General features: G+C 41.0%; 2 protein-coding genes across 2 annotated transcripts; one reads left to right on the top strand and one right to left on the bottom strand.

Annotated features, from left to right (window-relative positions):
- Nucleotides 1-721: 721 nt before the first annotated feature.
- itgb3bp (integrin subunit beta 3 binding protein) lies at nucleotides 722-7,465 on the bottom strand. The gene is made up of 8 exons (XM_062395882.1): nucleotides 7,375-7,465; nucleotides 6,754-6,790; nucleotides 6,500-6,572; nucleotides 6,194-6,248; nucleotides 5,181-5,259; nucleotides 4,798-4,885; nucleotides 4,517-4,564; nucleotides 722-805 (listed from the first exon to the last, which is right to left on the bottom strand). Exons 1-8 carry the CDS (start codon nucleotides 7,377-7,379, stop codon nucleotides 753-755), a joined length of 438 nt encoding a protein of 145 aa, XP_062251866.1. The 5' UTR covers nucleotides 7,380-7,465; the 3' UTR covers nucleotides 722-752.
- A 230-nt stretch (nucleotides 7,466-7,695) lies between these two features.
- Nucleotides 7,696-18,575, top strand: efcab7 (EF-hand calcium binding domain 7). Its single transcript, XM_062396409.1, has 13 exons — nucleotides 7,696-8,020; nucleotides 8,733-8,944; nucleotides 9,204-9,290; nucleotides 9,644-9,845; nucleotides 11,650-11,771; nucleotides 14,049-14,190; nucleotides 15,066-15,172; nucleotides 15,268-15,431; nucleotides 15,640-15,773; nucleotides 15,871-16,019; nucleotides 16,107-16,316; nucleotides 16,993-17,100; nucleotides 17,247-18,575. The coding sequence occupies exons 1-13, from the start codon at nucleotides 7,897-7,899 to the stop codon at nucleotides 17,325-17,327; spliced, it is 1,842 nt and encodes a 613-aa protein (XP_062252393.1). The 5' UTR covers nucleotides 7,696-7,896; the 3' UTR covers nucleotides 17,328-18,575.
- The last annotated feature ends 531 nt before the right edge of the window (nucleotides 18,576-19,106 follow it).

The following is a 19,106-nucleotide window of genomic DNA, read 5'->3' on the forward strand; positions in this document are numbered from 1 at the left end:
TTGTCCTTCACGTGGCCTCTAAGGGTGATAAAGTGAGAGTTACACAATCCACCTTAGGCAGAAATAGGAAATGTTGCTGTGAACACCAGCTGTTGCTTAGGTCGACTTGGGCAGCGAGAGGCCTCAGCCTTCCCAGGCGCTGCCAAATAAAGAGACTACTGTGTTGTGCAAGACAGTTTCTCCCCCCCCCCCCTCCACCTTTACTTTCCAAAGGTGTTAAACTGCACGGGTGGGGAGCGTTGCATAGTTTTAGCCATAAAGGGGATGAGGGTTGCCATCTGAAAGAACATTATTTGCACAGCGTTGCAGCATTGTGGTTAATGTAGAATCAACATTTGTCAGCTGCCAGGCAGAGGCTCTGGGAGGGAGGGGGGGGGGGGGGGGGGGGGTCTAACGTGTCAGAGGAGCCGCTCCTACCGTTTCAGACACTTCTCCTGCAAATGAGTGACGGCCTCCGACACAACCCGGCCTCACGACTGACAGCCCGGATTCCACATTCGTCTCCTGCCTTATCTCCGTGGGATCATACGCACAAGAAAGTGAAGAGCAATTCCATTAGCTGTCAACAGCCAAGGTGCCTCGCTAACAGAAACCTGGGGAATATGGGAGAGGAAAAACATGATTGTAACCCCACTGGCACCCGGTGATATCACGCACACGCTGCAGTCACTGTCAAGAGTCTCACAGAGAACAGCGTAAACAGGAGGCATATTGATTCATAAACATGTACAGCAACTTTATTTGTAATTAATTTAACCCATAATGGACTTGAGAAACTGGTAGGAGCTGCCCATCTTCACAGGATCTACAGAGATAAATGATAAAAAAAAACAAAGTATAGTTTTTAAAGATATATGTGTAACTTTAAAAAAAACTAAATATAAAAATTGCATGAAAATAATCTGTAGGCAAATTCTTTGTCTTTTAAATAAATCCCCTCCAGGATTATATTTTCTAAATCTAATTCACTATGACCAACTGCTTATCATTTGCTGTATAGTATATTTTTTTGCACCCCCAAGATGAAACCCGGTGACGTTTCAGTAAATCAGAAATCACGCCTGAGAAGACTGCATACTCTGCAGCCAGCGCTGTGGATCGAACACCACCTGCTCCTGTTGGACCCAAACAGCCTAATATACAACTCCCCTGTTTAATTGCAGCTGTGTGGTCAATCAGAAAGCATAAAGCTCCCGGTGGGTAGGTGGCATCTGTCCGTGAGGCGTGAGGAGGATTGATGTGCCGGAGTCCGGGAGCTGCCTGGGCCGGCGGCCCGCAGCCGGAGCCACGCAGCCCCATCACTTTTATGACATCTTAAGGAATCTTCTTTTTTAATACAGCCCATTACTGCTGACATACAAATCTTCCCCAACGTGGTCCCATCTGTGGCCTGATCAATTTTTACACTGCTGAGCCGTCCCCTTTCCCCTCATTTTGTCATTTCAAAATTCATATTATATAGGATTGTCTTATGGGAAAAAGAGCAATAAAAATACGTTACCACCTGGAAGACGTGAGCAAGTCAGTGCTCGGCCGTCACTAAAAAGCCTCACAGAAAATAAAATTTGTTTCTGCAGTAAGCAGAACTGTTTAAATGTTATTTATTTTTATGTTCCTAAGAAAATATATTGTGAAGTGCAGCATTGATTCAGAACATAACCACGTCTCGATACGCGTTGAGGGGCTGAATTTATGAATCCTTTGCACAACTCCTTTAATTGAATTTTCCAAATCTCTCACCAGACACAAATAATCAATACCTACAGCTGAGGGAAACTTGCCTCAGAATTATTAGGGCCTTTCTTTTTCAATTTTGTAGTCATCAGCACATACAGGCGCTGTGGGTATTTGTGATGCCGCGACTATGCCCCAAGGATTTATGCTCGGCCGAAGCCTGATTGCTCACGAAAAGTGACTTTAGACTGCTTACTGAAACTTTTGTTAACCTTAAATGAGAGTAGACGGGAAAGAGAGAGAGAGGGGGGAGGCAGGAGGGAAGGAGACAAGGAGACAAAGTGTGATTGGAAGATTGAGCTTTAAAGGTTTAAAATGGATTTACTCCTCCGCTGAGGCTTGAGGGAGGTGACTGAGGTATCCCAGGTAACAGATGCTGGACATGGGGGAAGATTGTAATGGCTGCCACAGAAAGATTGTGTTAAAAATGACTGACATTTAAGTATATTAAGTATTAAAACAAACCTGTACACAATTCATTTTAAAGCATGACACATCCTGGTAGGAGCAGTAGCTTATTGGAGCTATGTGATACTGCCGTGTACAGTATGTGACCTTATTGAGTCAGTTTACAGTTGTGTGACTCGCCTCGTTGTACGGCTGTTACACAATGTTTTATCATTTAACGTTATCTCATTATTGTTACTTGTTTAAACAAGGATATGCAACAATCATGTGCTTCGGTTCTGCTGCACATTTGCCTCCAGGTTTCCCCGAGGACGAGATACAAATAGGTTTTTTTTGCAACAGACAATCAAGGTTTACATTGTGGTCGTTTTATGGAGAGCAAACCCGTCACCACAAATCAGTGCGTTTGATATAATCACAATCACACGGCATCTCAACGAGTGCCAATAATCATCAGCACAGATAGCTTTGTGTTTTTGACATCTTCATCTTTTTAAATGCTGTGATTTAATCGTGTGTCATGTTATCACGGCTCAGTGTTTTGCTCTGTTATTCTGAATCATGCTGGAGCCACAACTAAGAACACATTCAGAATGTTGACTATTATCTCATGTTACTACATTTGTTTAAATATATTTATTCAATGTGTTAGTATTGTCTCCTTGGCTGATTTATATTTCTCACCTATCTTAAACATACAAATACTGATGAATTGTAATTTTACCTCTGGTGTGAAGGGGAAATAAGATGTACTCAGTATTTAAACTTGAGCCCTTTTCAAAATGTTTATAAGGTAAATAATACCTTATAGTCGATATTCAATAATATATGTGCTGTTTATTATTGTATGTATATTATTGAACACGTACAACTGTACATAGTATGTTAAAAGCACCCTATTCTTATAATTTCCACTGCGTATATATTGATATATAATATGTTATCTCTCCCCCCTTGTAATCAGCACATGGACCCGAAGAGTTAAGGCCAAAGCAGCAAATCTAAACAAACATTTTACACAAGAGCAGAATCACGCTTCCAGATACCATCAACATCATCTGTCTGGATTTCACGCTCTCAGCAGATATAGGCCAGAGCTCTTCAGCGCCTTTGAATAACAGTTTGTTTTCTTAAAATGTGTGTCTCGCCCGCGCACAGAGGGCCGATTCTCTCCCACCGCTATCTGCCCTGACATCATGAAGTGTGTTGTTGTAAGGACGTTTATGCAAAACTGATACATTTCATGGATCCACCATGTGACAAAAATGTGACATTCCTGGGGTGTGGATCCACAATGCATCATGTATGTTTGGCTCCCTCACTGGAACTAATTAAAATAATTTCTAACAACCTTATCGGAAAACAAGCTTGCTTCCTGACAGTACCCCCTATTCATTTACCACAAGTCGCCATTGTGTGATTGGATCACAAGAATTGCTCTGCTGCAGGCATAACATGTGCCTAAAATAATCAAATTAATTCTTACCCTAGGAAATCTTCTCATTGACTTGTTTGTGCAACCATAACAAAATGTTGTTTTTCTCCGAAGGTCGCAGAGCACACGATTGTCTGAGCAACTACAACAAGCATCCATTGATGCTGTTACTGTTAAGGAGCGAGGAAGATGCAGGAAGAAGCGAATCAAATGCTGAAGTAGTGGCGGGTGGGGATGTCCTTGGGAATCAAACGTTCCCTCGTGACTACGTTAGTGTTCCTTCTCATCTTCAAATCAACCCAATTTTTTTTTTCATTTAGCTTAACAGATCGAGAGATAAAGAGACAAATACACGGGGTGAATGTCCTACGGCTGAGGGGGGGGCGAGTCACTCAGCTCTCATTACAAGCTTGTACACGTTCAATCTGACTGACTGTGCGTTACGTGTGAAGAGAACACCTCTTGTGGCGTATTCTGTTTCGGTAAATTGAAAGTTGCAAGTCAGCGCTGCCGGAGAAAACTGACATCAATTAGTGACTATAAACGTCTGTTTTGTTTATTAAATAGTGGAGATACCACTTTTCTGTCTTGAGTGGTGTAGAGAAATTATCATAAAACCCCTAAAAGCACATACAAGTTGTGAAAAGGATAAAATCATATGTAGATTATGTGAAAGTATGTGCCGAGCTTCACTCCTCTTAAAGACTGGCAGCGGCAGCTTTTATTTTTCAATAAATCTTGTGGTATTGTTCAACCCTCAGCTCCACTAAGCATGAGGCCGTAAAGCGTCTCAGTGTGATAAAACCCAACTGACGTGGATAGGTGAGTTTCTCTAGGTGGTGTAAAAAGCATAATGAATGAAGCACATGAATCTTAAACAATAGAGATTGTTTACTCTGTGTATTGTATGTTTGTTGTATTTATTAGCAGATACGTTACCTTGAGTGTGATTGACGGGGCCTTTGAAAGATGAAGCTGCTCTGGACGCTGTAAAGACAAAAAACATCATAACATTTCTTTACGATGAGGCAACAATTAAAGAGCCTAATAGAATGTTTGTGCCGCTGATCCCATAGACAAGTGAAAACTGATTTGACTGTAAATTGGGACTCATTACATTTTACATTCAGGTGAATACAGCAAATATCATGAAACCCCAGTTTTGATTTGGTTTTCTGAAACAATCAGGTGCAACCATGGAAGTCACTTCATGTACTCACTCAGTTCTCTGTGTCTCCTCAGCTCAGTCCTCAGGTCAACAGAAGATGCAGTGAGGGGACGTCCTTGTTCACTGCTGCCCTCTACTGGCTAACTCCAACACAGGGTTAAAAGGAAAGAATAAAGAAAACCACAAAACCATCAACACACAGGAAATAGAAGGAGAATAAAAAAAAGGTAGCCAGCTGTCTTGGAAACAAATGGACAAAGAGAGGAAAAAGGCAGTCGTGCAAGAAGCTATTCAGAATGGAAAAGTCATGTCAGAAGTGGATTTTCAGTGTGTGATAAAAAAAAAACCCACCATCTCTCAATCCGGAGATATGATGGAGACAAAGAAATTTCCGCCTATTCTAAAGATTTAAGACCAAAGGAAAAAGCCTCCCACCAATATTTCCTCCAGCTCTTTCCTGGCCCTGACGAATGCATCTACGGATTGTTCCAGTTTAGATCGTAGGGAGTCCAGTCTGAGTAAAGCCGAAGAGAGAGAGAGAGATAGAGAGGGGTGAAGATACAATCACACGTTCAGAAGTATCCAGATTATACAGACAGGGGAATGATACTAGAATAAATGGCTGGTTGACAGTAAATCACTAATACTGGTCATATATATAACGGCTGTTTTGGTATTTATCAGTGGTTTGAAGTATGGTAAATTGATGGAACTCGACATATACTACACAAAAGGGTACATTCAAGATAAACAAGCAAAATACCTTTATTTCAGTAGGTTTCTCTGGTTGGAAATACTGTTTATAACTAAACCATTAATTACCTGAACCACCTTTGCTGTAAAGTAGAGATTTATTCATTCACTCGTTCGTTTGTTTGTGTCTTTTGGTTCCGTTTGTACAACTCTGGCTCTTTTCAGTCCGGCGGTTTTGGATTCCCTCCAAATACAATTAATTTTAATATCGAGAGCGTCAATAAATTAGAAGCACTGCACCCAAGTGACCCTTATCTGACACGACCAAGTGAGTGTAATGAATGTACTGTAAACCGAGCCGATGTAACGTATTAGTGACAGCGCCATGAAATTAAAAACTAATGCTGGTCTTGATGGATGAGCCTGACACCAAATGTCTGCCTGGGCTAAGGAAATGGTTCTTGTGTTAAGTGACTCTTATACAACTATTTTTAGTGCTATGTAAATCACTGATAATTTGGCCAGTGATGGATCTCCATCATTTCATGTCTCCTGTCATTAAATTCTGATATGTCATTATGACCATCAGGAAAGCGTGGCAATTGCAGTACAGCAACTCAAAGGGGAGTTGACTTTAACCCTTTAACTCTGTGTTCCACTTGGACTCTTTTTGATTAATGGTGACAAAACTCAACAGCAAATAAATAAATAGCTCAATATGAAATAAATGCAAAATCTGTGACATAAACACTCACTTTTCCAATTCTGTCAGTGGGACCCCTTCTTTTGCAGGGACTTTGGTCTTACCGCCTGTTAATAAAGAACCACATCCTTAATAATATAATAAAGAGTAGACCAACTTATATAGAAATGATTGTTTCTCTGTGGTTTGACAACAAAACCATTAAATCCTTTATTCATCTGGCGGTACATAACTGCATTTATCTCTTATTTCTTAAAGGAGAAAGACTATTGGAGATATAAATATTACGCCTAAATCATAGCTTAAAATACACAGAATGAGGTCATCTCTTCAGGGATCTCGATGGGAATCCACCCACCTTCTTGAGAACTTGCAGTCGCAGGCAGGGTTTTGATGTTTCTTGCAGGCACTGGGATTTTAGAAGTCGGCTGCTGTTCATGGACATTGAAAAGACAAACTACACTCAACCATCTTGTAACTTTCAAACATTTTAAACACAGACAATCTTGATGTTAAATTTTAAAAATTTAAATCATTCTTTTAATATGAAATGAGAGAGAGGGGTGATTGACACCTCAATATATCAGTACCGCTTAAAGACTGTTTACTTACATTATGGGTTGTGCCCATGGGCAGAGGTTTACTCACCCTGTGGGAAAAAACACAAGATTTAATTTATTTAATACGGAAAAACTGGTTAATTGACAATCCAGTGACCCAAACAAATAAATAATAACACTGAAGTCCAGATTACTTAATAATTAACCCTTTGCAGAGAAGGGACTATCCCACTTGTCCCAGTTTGAGTACCTCATGTATTATAACATATTTCCCACCTCAGTTTAAAGGCAGAAAAGCCAAATATAGCAATTTCAGTAATTTAGTATATTACGACAAACGCAGTATTCACCCCATGTGAAAATAAAACAACCTTTATTAAGTTAGATATTAACTTGCAGAAATGAGGATAGACCTTTATAAAAGAAGCCATGTCGATACAACACAGTTAAAAACAATGACATTAGTTCAAGTTATGTTGAAATGAATTGATACGATGTGTAAAACCTTTGTTTACCTTCATGGCAGCTATGAACAAATCTGTATTGTTTGAGTATTTCTGAGGTAAACTGGAGTTAAAATCTCCTTCAGAGCGACACGGTTTGAATGAGACATTAATATTATATTAAAGTTCTAATATAACTTCAGATTTACAGGATACAGTTAAGTACTTACGGCATTTTCCAGTTTCAGTTCGTCTCAGTAAAAGTTTGTAACAAGTGATGAATCTGGCGCCTTTGCGTCACACAAATAGTTCGTGTGAAACATGAGCGATCAAATATATGTCCCAGCTCCCCCTGTTTTTTATATCTACAACTCTAAGTATTCAAAAAATTAAATAAACACTCTTATTATATAGTTTTCGGTGATATGAAGTGAAATAATAATTAAAAACAATCACTTTATGTGTCAATAGCAACGAGAACTGTGAGCGTTTGTTTCTTCAGGGACGTATTTTCATGAACACCTCTGACTTTTTTTGTTTACGTAGCAACAGGCAGGGCATAGCAACAGTGCTGGGCGTAGCGGCTCTGCTGGTTTTTACCAGTTCAATGAATCCTGCGTTCTACTGGTACCCAGTTAGCTTCAATAACATCGGTTAATAACCAGTGAGCCAGGGAGCTAGGGGACCAGGGATCCAGTGAGCCAGGGAGCTAGGAAGCTAGCTACCGGAGCTACATCCCAGTTCTCCCAGTGATGTCTCTCCCAGAGTCCCACCGTGACGAGGAGGAGGATTTCTACACCCAGTGCAGAGCCTCGTATCTCGCTGTGTTCAAGTCCAGTCTGTCGAACATCACGTCGAAGCAGCAGCTGTGTCGCGGTAAGCTAACGTTAGCTAGCTGGTAGCGTTTAAAAGGACCAGTACAGCTTTGACTGGTTTCACTGGTGTATGTGACGGTGGATGAGCTGCAGATGATGTCTGGAAACAGAGCTGCACAATCAATGCACGATAACAACGTGGACACCAGCAGTCACGGGGACATCTGTGGGATGTGACCAATACAACAAACTGGGTCTGATTTATATTTAGCTACTACTGTGTTTGTTTATGAACCTTTCTTTGTGTTCTCCTTCCCAGACCTTGGCTGTGTATTGAAATCACTTTCCAGTTATTTGAAGGAGGAAAGTTTTTAATTGTAGTTTTGTGTGGTTTCACTCTTTCAACCCCTAGCCCCACACTGACCTGCTGATCCATCGTCACTACAAACACATGACGTGCTGCTCAAGTTGAGTCAGTGTCAATGAGCCTGTTGTAGTGATCCCAGTTATCACAAATACCATGAAATGTATGAAAGAATGAATTTTGGGGGAAATGTGCATAAAGGACAGACTTGAGACTAGGAGTATTTAATCAGTTCAAGGTTTGTCAGAGACGTCCTTCTATAAAAAGTATAAAGTTTCAATAAAGAGCTGATAGATTATATACGTGACACTATAAAACACAAAGGTCTATCATAAAATAAACCTGTTGTTGTTTTTCTGCCTGTTTTACTTCTCTAGTCTAACGTTTCCCCCCCATTTATCTCATGTAGTTCTCCAGCAAGCAGGAAGAAATCCATCCCTAGCCACTCTCAGTAAATACTGGACCCCAAGAACGTCCAATCTGAACTTTGATGACTTCTGTGAGATTCTCAAGTGTGAGAAGAAAACCGAGGAAACGGAGCTGATGACAGCGTTCCAAAAGTTGGATGTTAACGGCGACGGCTTCATCTCACACAGCGAACTGGAAACGGCCCTGACCACTGTGAGCAGCTGAAAACATATTGTCTGAGGGAGATCTGCAACACATTGTCTCCTCCATTGTTTTAAATTAACGTTGCAGTTTGGGCTTCAGTTACATTGACTGATGTTGTGCAAGCAGCCAAATGAGAGACCCATTCATGTTTTATTACAGACTTGAGAAAACATAAAATGTTTAAAATCCCAGTTAACGGCTCAAACAGAACAGAATCATTTTTACTGTGGTGTTTTCATTACTGAAGAAAATATGTTGAATCTTTCAGAGTGGAGAAAAGATGACACATGAGGAGGTGAATACCATTTTCACATTAGCTGACATCAACAAGGACGGCAAACTAAACTATGCGGAAGTAAGTTTGGATAATGAAACGTGTTCTTTAAATATATATTGTCAGCTCGAAGTTATTTAAACTGATACACTGGTTGATCAGCTTAAGATAAATTATACCAACAGTAGCAATGTGATTGAATTTGTAATCTCCTGACCTTATTGTCACTACAGCTTCATTCATTCAAAGTTGTATTCTTTAAAGTTCAATTGATTCACATAAAGAAAACGTTATATTGTTCAAAAGAAAATAGTAGTGTATCCCTCCCCTAATTTGTCTTTATTCAATGTCATATTCTTACTTCTACTTGTGACACAACCTCCAGACTGTGCTCATGCATCATGTTCTGACTCGTGGTTTCCTGTCGCTGTCAGTTCTGCAGACTGCTGGTGTCGACAGTAGAACAGTGTCAGTTGGCAGCTATGGAGAGGCTGGAGGCCGATGCTAAGCTGAAGATACAGAACTTTGGCAGTCAGTCATACAGCCCTGCAAAGAGCGCCGTGTCATCAGCCTCCTCAGCAGCAGCAGCAGCTCAGCCTCAACCTCCAGAAACACCAGACGGGACACTCAGGAAAGGTACAAATCTGAGGCTGAAGATTTGTGTATGTTTTTATGATGAGCTCAGTGTCCAGACATCATTACATTATCATTCGATTCCAGAGCTACATGTCGTAGTATTCACCTGTCACAGATATACACTAGATAAACTCCACACTTTTCAAAGATGCACACCGGTCGCCCCGATACGCCTCACAGATTAGTTTGGCTGAATAAATAATAGCTCTGTTATCGATTGATTTTTCCCTCCCCCTATGACAAATGGCCTCATTAAGACAGACAATACATCACAATAACTCCACAACTAAAACAGTTTTCCTGGAGGGAGGAGACTGTGAAACGTTGTGATAATGGCCGATCGTTGCCCCCATTAAGAAACTGGCAAAATCTCTGTCTTCATGGATGAAAAATTATTCCTTTCAGCTCTGGATTTGGAGGAAAAATATGTGTTTTTGTCCCTAAAACAAGCAAAGACCTGTTACGTGTCCAGATGCAGCATTCTGCTCCCACAGACAACAAACAGGCAGGTTTTTCTGTAAAAGACGACACCTTCAGCCGTGTGAAGAGTGTAAAAATCTACTTCCTCACACTTTAACAGCAGCATTGTGAGGAGAGAGAGGCCCTGGAATCCTGGATGAGCGATCCAGGGACAGGCCCACAGTGGGAAGATAGATGGGGTTGATTTAAGTGGTCAGTCCATGTTCATGCTATTGATCTGGAGGATTCCACCACTTCTCACTGGGGAGATGATGAGGGATTAGATGGTGGTAGAGAGGAGGGCCCCGTCGACCACCGCTGCAAAAACAAATGAGCTCCCACATACTAGTCGGGATTATCACATTATTGTGCCTCTCCCAGGTATTGATTTATACCTCTTACATTTTAACAAGGCCCTGACACCGGGAGCTACGTGATCGCACATGTTGAACGGGTTTTTCTTGTTACTCCAAAACAGTTTTGACTGCATTTGTCAGTATAAACCAGTATTTCCCTGAGCACTACAGTATAACTGTATTTGACAGGGCCGATTCCGGCTGGTTCTTCACAAGGCATTGATGACATTAAATTATTTATTGGGTGTTTTGTGTGTAGCAGACAAATTGATGAACTGCCGTGGTGTTTTCTGATAATTGGTTTATTTAGTTCAGTTCTTGTAGTTTTCCAGCACCAGGGAACCACAAACAACTCTCACCTTCAATAGAAGCTCACAGTGCAGCTGTTGTTCGGCCACGTTCCAGTGCATCTTCGTCCATATTCACAAACAAGCTACGATTGGCTCCTCCAGATTAAAATACTCCCATCAATACAAAATAGATCAGTGACGAATACCATGACAGTGGGTCTATTTATGCCACGGTGATTTTCTTGTAAGCCCATCACATTACTTCGCATCTTGATTTCCCCGGCTTGGAAACAATCAGAGCCCTCATTAGCGAATTGATATTTTCTGGCTTCAATTAGTGTTTGAGATAAAAAAGAAGTTGTGCGAGATAATGGATTTGAGAGGGTCCTGTTATGCTATTTGTGATTTAATATGCCTCCATCATTAATTAAAATTTAACTTGAGATTCACACGTTTGTAGAACCCAAATGCAAAGTAGCCATGTGATCTTCTGGGAAGGCAGATTGCATTCTGGGCCACATCTCTCTTTTGAAAGTGTGTTTACTATGTGGAGAGGGGAGGGCTGTACTTCCTCTTTTAGTGAGCAACGTTTTGTATTAGTAGTAATTTTGTCATTTATAATAAAAAATCTATATTGAGTATATTTATCTGTGTAATTTCTCATCTTTCCATCCAATCTGTGTTTTGGTTTTTCTTCAGACAGCCGATCATCCTCGCGTCCTTCCTCGGCTCGCAGCCGACGGTCGTCTCTGGCGAACTCCATCAATATGACCTCCAGCAGCTCCAGGTCCAGCAAAGTGACCGAGCCTGCAGGCTTACAGGTAAACTACATGCGTCACATGTGGTACAGTCATAGTGATTTCGTTTTAGAGAGTTTTACATTATCGCCATGGAGGATTCTGCAAAAAACTGTTTCCATGACCTTTTGTGGCGGATTGGGGTTATGAGTTAAGGAAACATCTATTACATTTTGGAGGGGATCCGGAGAAAGAGGCAGATCCAGGATTTATCTCTTTAACTTCTCTTTTCTATCTTCTTTTTAACTTTTGTTTGCGTTTGCTTTAGCCTTGGCTGAGGTTAGCACAAGAGCCCTTCTACCTTTAATACCAAACCAGATGTAGAAGTATTAGCAACTTTAAGGTTTGATAATCAAAATGAAAACAATAATACGACAAGATTACCACAAAACTGAATGACAATGACAATTGACAACATAAAACTCTGTTAAAGATTTATAACTTACTCAACCAAAGTTTACAATTGTCATTTGATGACAGCAAATCAATTTCGACACTGAAACTTAAATTAATGAATGTTATTCGAAAAGGAAAATGTCACATTATTAATAATTTATAGCGTCAACAACAAACCCATGTGAGATGCCCCATGATAACAAAGCCCCTGCAGGGGGCGGATCTCCCCAGTGTCACTGTCACACACTATTTTTGATGGGCACATTTAGCCCTGGGTCAGTAGACACACACTGTATTGATCCATTGCTCTTTGTTTTCACTCTTTTTGGATTAACCTGGTCTGGTTTGCTTTACAGCAGAGGAAAAAAAAGTTAATAAATAAAAACATATTACAGCCTCCTTCCTCTCTGAGGTCCACACAAGGTGTAGAGATTGGAAAGGGACAGACATCGCCAAGGTAGAAGAATGTGAGTCAAGAGATTACCTCTGAGGGAAGTTCAGCTCTGTACTGGCTGCTATACTGCCACAGGCTGATAATTGGAAGGTAGTGGGTGGGGGGGGCGGGTTGTGTTTTTCTAGTGGTGTAAGTGTGTATTTGCGTGCGTAGGATTCAAATATGCACAGAAAGGATTCATCTGACTTGTCCTCAGTCTTTATGTAAAGGTTATAATTATAAGCCACAGCTGATTAAATGTGTGTGTGTGTTTGTTTGTGTGTGTGTGTGTCTGGCGTCCTGCGACCCTCTGCGTTGCCGTAACTCAGACCTTCGGCCCGAGCAGGTGACAGCAGCTGTATTAGTCTGCAGGCCGACCCTCTCTCTGCGGGGGCATTCATTCTGATGTCTTTAAGCAGGAGACAGGTGCCCATGGCAATTTCCCTCATTTAATATTGTCTGGACAAACCACTGAAGTGTTATGATTTGATCTTTTATGCCTCTCACAGCCCAAGATAAATACAACGAGAAAATAGCTTTCCTCCGAAGGAGTGACATGCGCCGTCTTTATGGCACTTTTCTTTGTTTAACTTGGTGATTTATTTGTCCACTAAAAGGATATATGGCCTATTCCAGACTCGCTCGACCCTCAATGTCCTCTTACCGCGTGTCCACACCAACTGTGTTTTCATTTAATGGGTCCCCGATGAGCGGAAGGAAAACTTGCCTTGTTTTGATGTTCCTGTTCAATTTGAAATTATTATGTCGTTTCAGTTGTGCTGCCAGACAAAGCAACAACAGGATTTCAAAATGAGAGAAATATTAGGATTCATAAATATCGCCAAAGTAGCCTCCTGATGGTTTTGAATGAGCCCTGGCCCAAGATTGAAAGGGCTGTATTTATCAAAGTTAAATGGACTCCTACTCGTAGTATCAGGAACTAGAGGGAGATTTAGTCCAGCCAGCAGCAGAAAGCCAGTGTAACACTCCTGCCCTCCTCTGGTCCAGCAGGAGAATAACAAGTGTTTACTGAGCCCAGACACAAGCTGTGGAGTAATGAATGTGCCCCGCTGAAGGTTGGAGTGGTAATTATCACAACGGCAGTTTCTTTTAATCAAGTGAGCAACCTCACTGCTATGATCGACTGCTTAATTCCCTCTGTCATGCCAAAATATACTTCCCCCGTCACAAGATCAATCCCCCTTTTAATAGGAACTGCAAATTAGTTTTGGTTTCTGTTGAATGAATAAATGCATTTTGTTGTCAAGTAGCAAAACTGTTTGTTGGGATTGTGTCAGGATTTTAACGGCGTCCACACATCATCAAATATATGAGGATATACAAAACGTAAAAAACAATATTTCTATTTCACTGTTTAGGAGATGATACTTTTTTCGGCTCTATTGTGAATGAAGGTTTGTATGAATATTGCAAGTCGGCTGGTGAAGCACAGATGTTGTCCATTGTTGCAGGAGTGGCACCACAGTCACATGAAAGGATGTTTCTTCTTGGAGGATGATGGGAGTGTCGGCTCTCTGCAGTACCAGCTCCACATCCCGCAGACAGCCAACGTCTACGTGACCGTCCAACCGCAAAGCCTCAGCCACAGACCTGGTAAATACGGCAAAACTACAGCTGCCATAGGGATGTTACATTTCTTCTTGATAGAACAGCACCTCTGGAGTTGTGGGAATTCAGTAGTTTGCTCCTCGGTTCTTCAGGATCCATATAGAAGCATGCTGGATTGTTTCAGTAGCGTTCAGGCTAGCTGCAATTTTAAATAGGATTTTTGTGACACCAAGACATAAATAACGTGTTGGCCCCTGTAATTATCAGATTATGAATCATAAACAAAAAAAAAAGACCACACAGAAGCCTGGCGTTGTTTATTGGCCCCTGCAGGGTGTTTCTGCATCGTGTGGCGGCAGATCGGGTTCTGTAGAAAACGTGCTAGATTGTGTTCCAGCCGAGTGGACGATATTTTATGACGAACATTAAGAAGAAAGGTGTTGTTCAGTTTATTAAATTGGAACGTGAGGTGGAAGATACTGAACTGATGTCGACGGTAGAAAGATAATCCTCCTGTTTATGTTGTTGAAAAGACACAGAGAATTTTTTTTCATCGAATACTCAAATGTGTTTGTAATGACAGGAGAAAACTGGAATGTTTTAACAATTCTGTATTTAAATCGGTAGTTTTCATTGAATGTGTATTTTTATTGTTGTTTAATCTGGTTAACTTGAATATAAAACAACAGAAGTTTATGGACAAACCACAAACAGATAGTATAATTATAATAGTGTTAATAATAAGCCACAGTAGCATTTTCAATTACAAAATATGCAAGTATTTATTTGCTTGTTAGATTCATCCTCTCCATTTTGGAAAGGTTTTGTCATAACCCACAGAAAAAACGCTCTTATGAGGCGACTGTTGGTTCAAAGTCTTATTTCATTTAAATATTCCTGTTTGTCGTGTGTCTTCTCAGACAAGTCTCCTCCCTGGATGACAGTGGATACGGCTCTTTTCATCATGTCGGCTGGTGAAGCCAAAGAAGACTCTGTAGTGCACTTCACTGAGTCGAGAGACAAAGAGGTATTATAATGAGATGTCCATTTACTCTTTATATTCACTGTTACATGTATTTGCACTGATGTGTTCTATTTTCCTGATCCACTCTGTCTCTGCAGAAATACATTTGGAAAGGTGAGCTGAACTCTGGGACGTACTTCCTGCTTCCCTTCACCAGCGGCTGCAGACTTAAGAAAAGGAGCAAGAATGATCTTCCTGACAAACCTGTGGAGCTCGTCTACAGGACCGACTCTGGAGAGCTCGACCTCACCAGGGAGCTCAGGTTTGTAGTTTGATGTATTCTAAAAGGTTCCACTTTAATCTAGAACTTTGTGGTTTATTCTGGAACATTAAGACTTTCTTTTCGAAATGCTTTTTTTTCCTCATGCCTGATCCTAATACTCATAGATATCTCTCGCTTGATTCCTTGCTACTGCAATGGTGAGAAGGTCCCTGCATGAAATGTCTGTGTCGCTCCCTTTGTGCCACAGGGAGGCACTGTCTGAAATCTTTGAGGTTATAGACCTGGATGGAAACGGTCTCCTCAGTCTGGAGGAGTACAATTTCTTTGAGCTCAGGACCAGTGGAGAGAGGTGTGACAAGGAGGCCTGGGCTGTCTGCAAAGGTAATTCTCATGGAAATATATAGAGAAACAGTATATAAAGGCATAAGCAGTCAACCAATGATTAATATTACTTGTGTTTTTTGGGGGGGGTGGACAGAAAACTTTGATATGAGAAGCAATCAATTGACCAAGCAGGGCTTCATGGAGCTGAACCTGATGGAGGCCACAGAGAAGGATGGAGACCCTGCAGACCTGTGGGTCATCCTGGAAGCCATGGGTTACAACCGCATGCTGGAGCTCGTAGAGGTCAGGCTGATTTCACTCTACACAACCATACAACAACCTTATACTACCATCAAACTGAATGAACTCCTCCTCCTCCCTCTCCATCAGGCTTGTCCATTCCAGATAGATGTACACTGTGAAGACACGCCGCTGTCCCTCCAGCCACTCAGTATGGACACAGGGCCCAAACTCCTGAACCAGGCCCTCCAGAAGTCCATCACGGCCAGGACGGGGGCCAAAGCACTGAGGGGACTAGATAATGTTTTCATCTACACCTACCGAGGAGAGCACAGGATCTCGTCACTCATAGCTAACAAGGTCAGCAGCCATTGTTGTATATCGGTGGGAAGGTGCTCACACAGTTCAGCAATACTGGAAATGGATTTTCCAGTTTCACTGTGATCGTACAGCTGCAGTGCATCTTCGTTGCCAGTAGAGGAATAATAGTCCAACTTTTATTGTGATAGAATTAATCGATTATCTACTTTGGTATAGATCCGGGCACAGAGCATCAGGGTTTTTTTATACTTCTCAAGGAAATGCTAAAGTTTGCACATTCTGTCTTATTACAGTCCACTGGTGTAAGAGTGTGGTTGCTGGAAACCATTCAACCCATATGTAATTGATATGCAGTGGTGGTATCTGTTCTCATAGCAACAGGAGCTACTCTAAGAGAATGACCCTGTGATACAAAAGAGCCTCTTGACATGAAAAGTTAACCTGGTTATCATGAGAGTGTCTTTATTCGTTTTATTTTGTATTAACGCAATGTCTTTCTACACAATCTCTTCTGCTTTAGAGAGCACTTGTCTTAGCTTTACTTAAATTAGAACAAGGCCCACTATCTTGTCGTTGTGTGTAGAAAAGAGGCTATTTGTGTTTTTACACCATAGATTCTCATTTATTTACCTTTCTTCTTTATGTTTAGCTGTTTAAAATGGTTTCTTCATATTCTCTGATCTCAAGAATGAAAGTTGAACCCTTTGTGTTGCAGACCAACCAGAAAGTGACGGTGCACATAAACAACGAGCAGAACAGGAACTGCAGCAGCAGCAGAGGCATGAGTGTGTTCGCTGTGGAGGTGCCGGCCCGGACCAAGATGGTACAACGTTTTCCCTTTTGCGCTTTCAAAATCTGAGAATTATCTTTAAAAATACTTTTAGATGTAACCATATGACGGTAGAAGGGGATAAAATGATTAAATGGTATTTTAGATGTTAATACAAACACGTGTTTCCTTTCTTCTAGGTTTGCCAACACATTCTACCCATCAGTGACAAACAGGACTGGACCTATAATTGTGTGGAGACGATACTCACCTGCACATGAAGATGTGCTGCAATGGAATATTTAATGCTCTTAGTGCAACTGGTACAGAAAAGGGATGGACTGAAAACCATTAATGAACCAGTGCTTTTAAATATATGATTCATAGATTGTTCTATATCCACTGGTGATATGAAAAACATTGTTAATGGTAGACCAAAGGATTGTGATGTGTAATTTTACAAAAGTAACTGCTTATAATTTCTTTTACAAACCCTATATTCACAGCCTAGAGATTTGTTTTGTAACGCTTCTCCTCTCAGATCCCATCACCAGGAGCGGAGACATTTGATCAGACCCACCTGTAGCTCAGTGCATCAGTTGTGTAACACTGATGGTCACAGCTCAAATAAGACTGATAGTGGTGACTGCTGCTTTTGTGCCCTTATTATGTTTGACATAATGTGTTAATGTAGAGAATTTCAAAATTCCCTTAAAATTGAAAAACAGTAAAGACCAAAGGTGAAAATGTCAACATGGCTCTTTTATTCATGATTTATCATTTAAAATACAAACTCAAATAATAAACTAAAATACGAGAAATATGGGATCTGGATCTCAGCTCTTTAAAATCACAACAAAGTTTTCTGACAACATTAGAAAAAAGAGAATCAAACATACAGTTGATGTTATAAGCTACAATGACAATGCATTGTGAGGAGGAGCCTCAAGCTGATAATAACATGAAGGTAACACAGCTTCACATTGAAATTTGAAGTAAATGGTTTGTGCACTAAGTCACTGTTACTCTGTAGATATCAGCCACCACCGTCCCTGCTCTTTACACAGTTTGGAGCTGTGAGGATTTAGTGTTGGCCATGAAATGCATTCCTCTGTATTGCAGTCAGGTCTAAACTTTATTCGCCCTTGGCCTTTGCAGCTGAGCGCAGTCTTGACCTCCTATTTATATCCAGCTGGTCATTATTTGCCCTTTGACTTTCTCTGCTGAAACAGTAGAGCCGGTGAACTAAATGTCACATGACACGTGAGAGGAACAGTATTTAATGTCCCGAGCCGCTGTCTGCTCTTCCTTTCCCAGCACAGAGGTTTAGTGACGCTCGACTGCTCGGGTCTAGCTGGCTCTGAGGAGCTGTGAGCCAAACTGGACATCTAGAGTACTGGACTCTTTTTATTTGTAGTTATAAGAAAATTAAAATTTTTAGAACTTCATTGTGATTTGTGTGACATGATTTTATTCAACATTTGAAATCATGCAATGCAGAACAGTTGATATGCTTCTAAGTCAATAGTTGCAGATAACCTGCCAACATGTAGGTTTAGCTCATTCTAAAGACACGTTATAAACATACACATGTTGTGTCTATCCTGGTCTCTGCACTCACTTCACACGCCCCCTCGTCACGATGGCAGGTCTGATGTTAAACTTTGTTCTGCTTTGATCAAACACGCTGTGGTGCAACAGGCAAACAGCAGCGGTCTGTTTCATAACATGCCTCCTGTGAAATAAACCTTTTCACACAACTTCTCTTTTAATATCTTTCTCTTTCTATAATTGTGAGGTGACAGATATTTGATAAACTGCACTGACCTATTAGAGAGTTAATTCATTTACTCTTTTCTTCACTGTGTTAAAGTTCGGGACAGAATCCTTGGAGTCATTGACCCATCTGTGCGTGTGTCTTGACCTAAAAGGTACAAAGGTCTGTTGAAGCAGGAATTAACCACCTGCATGTCTACATAGAGGACAAGGCTGTGATGTTGTTAACCACAGTTGGTTGTAAGGGCCTTGCTCAAGGGCACTTCAGCAGGGTGGATAAGATT

This window comes from Platichthys flesus, chromosome 9, assembly GCF_949316205.1.
Source record: "Platichthys flesus chromosome 9, fPlaFle2.1, whole genome shotgun sequence".
Classification (NCBI taxonomy): Eukaryota; Metazoa; Chordata; class Actinopteri; order Pleuronectiformes; family Pleuronectidae; genus Platichthys; species Platichthys flesus.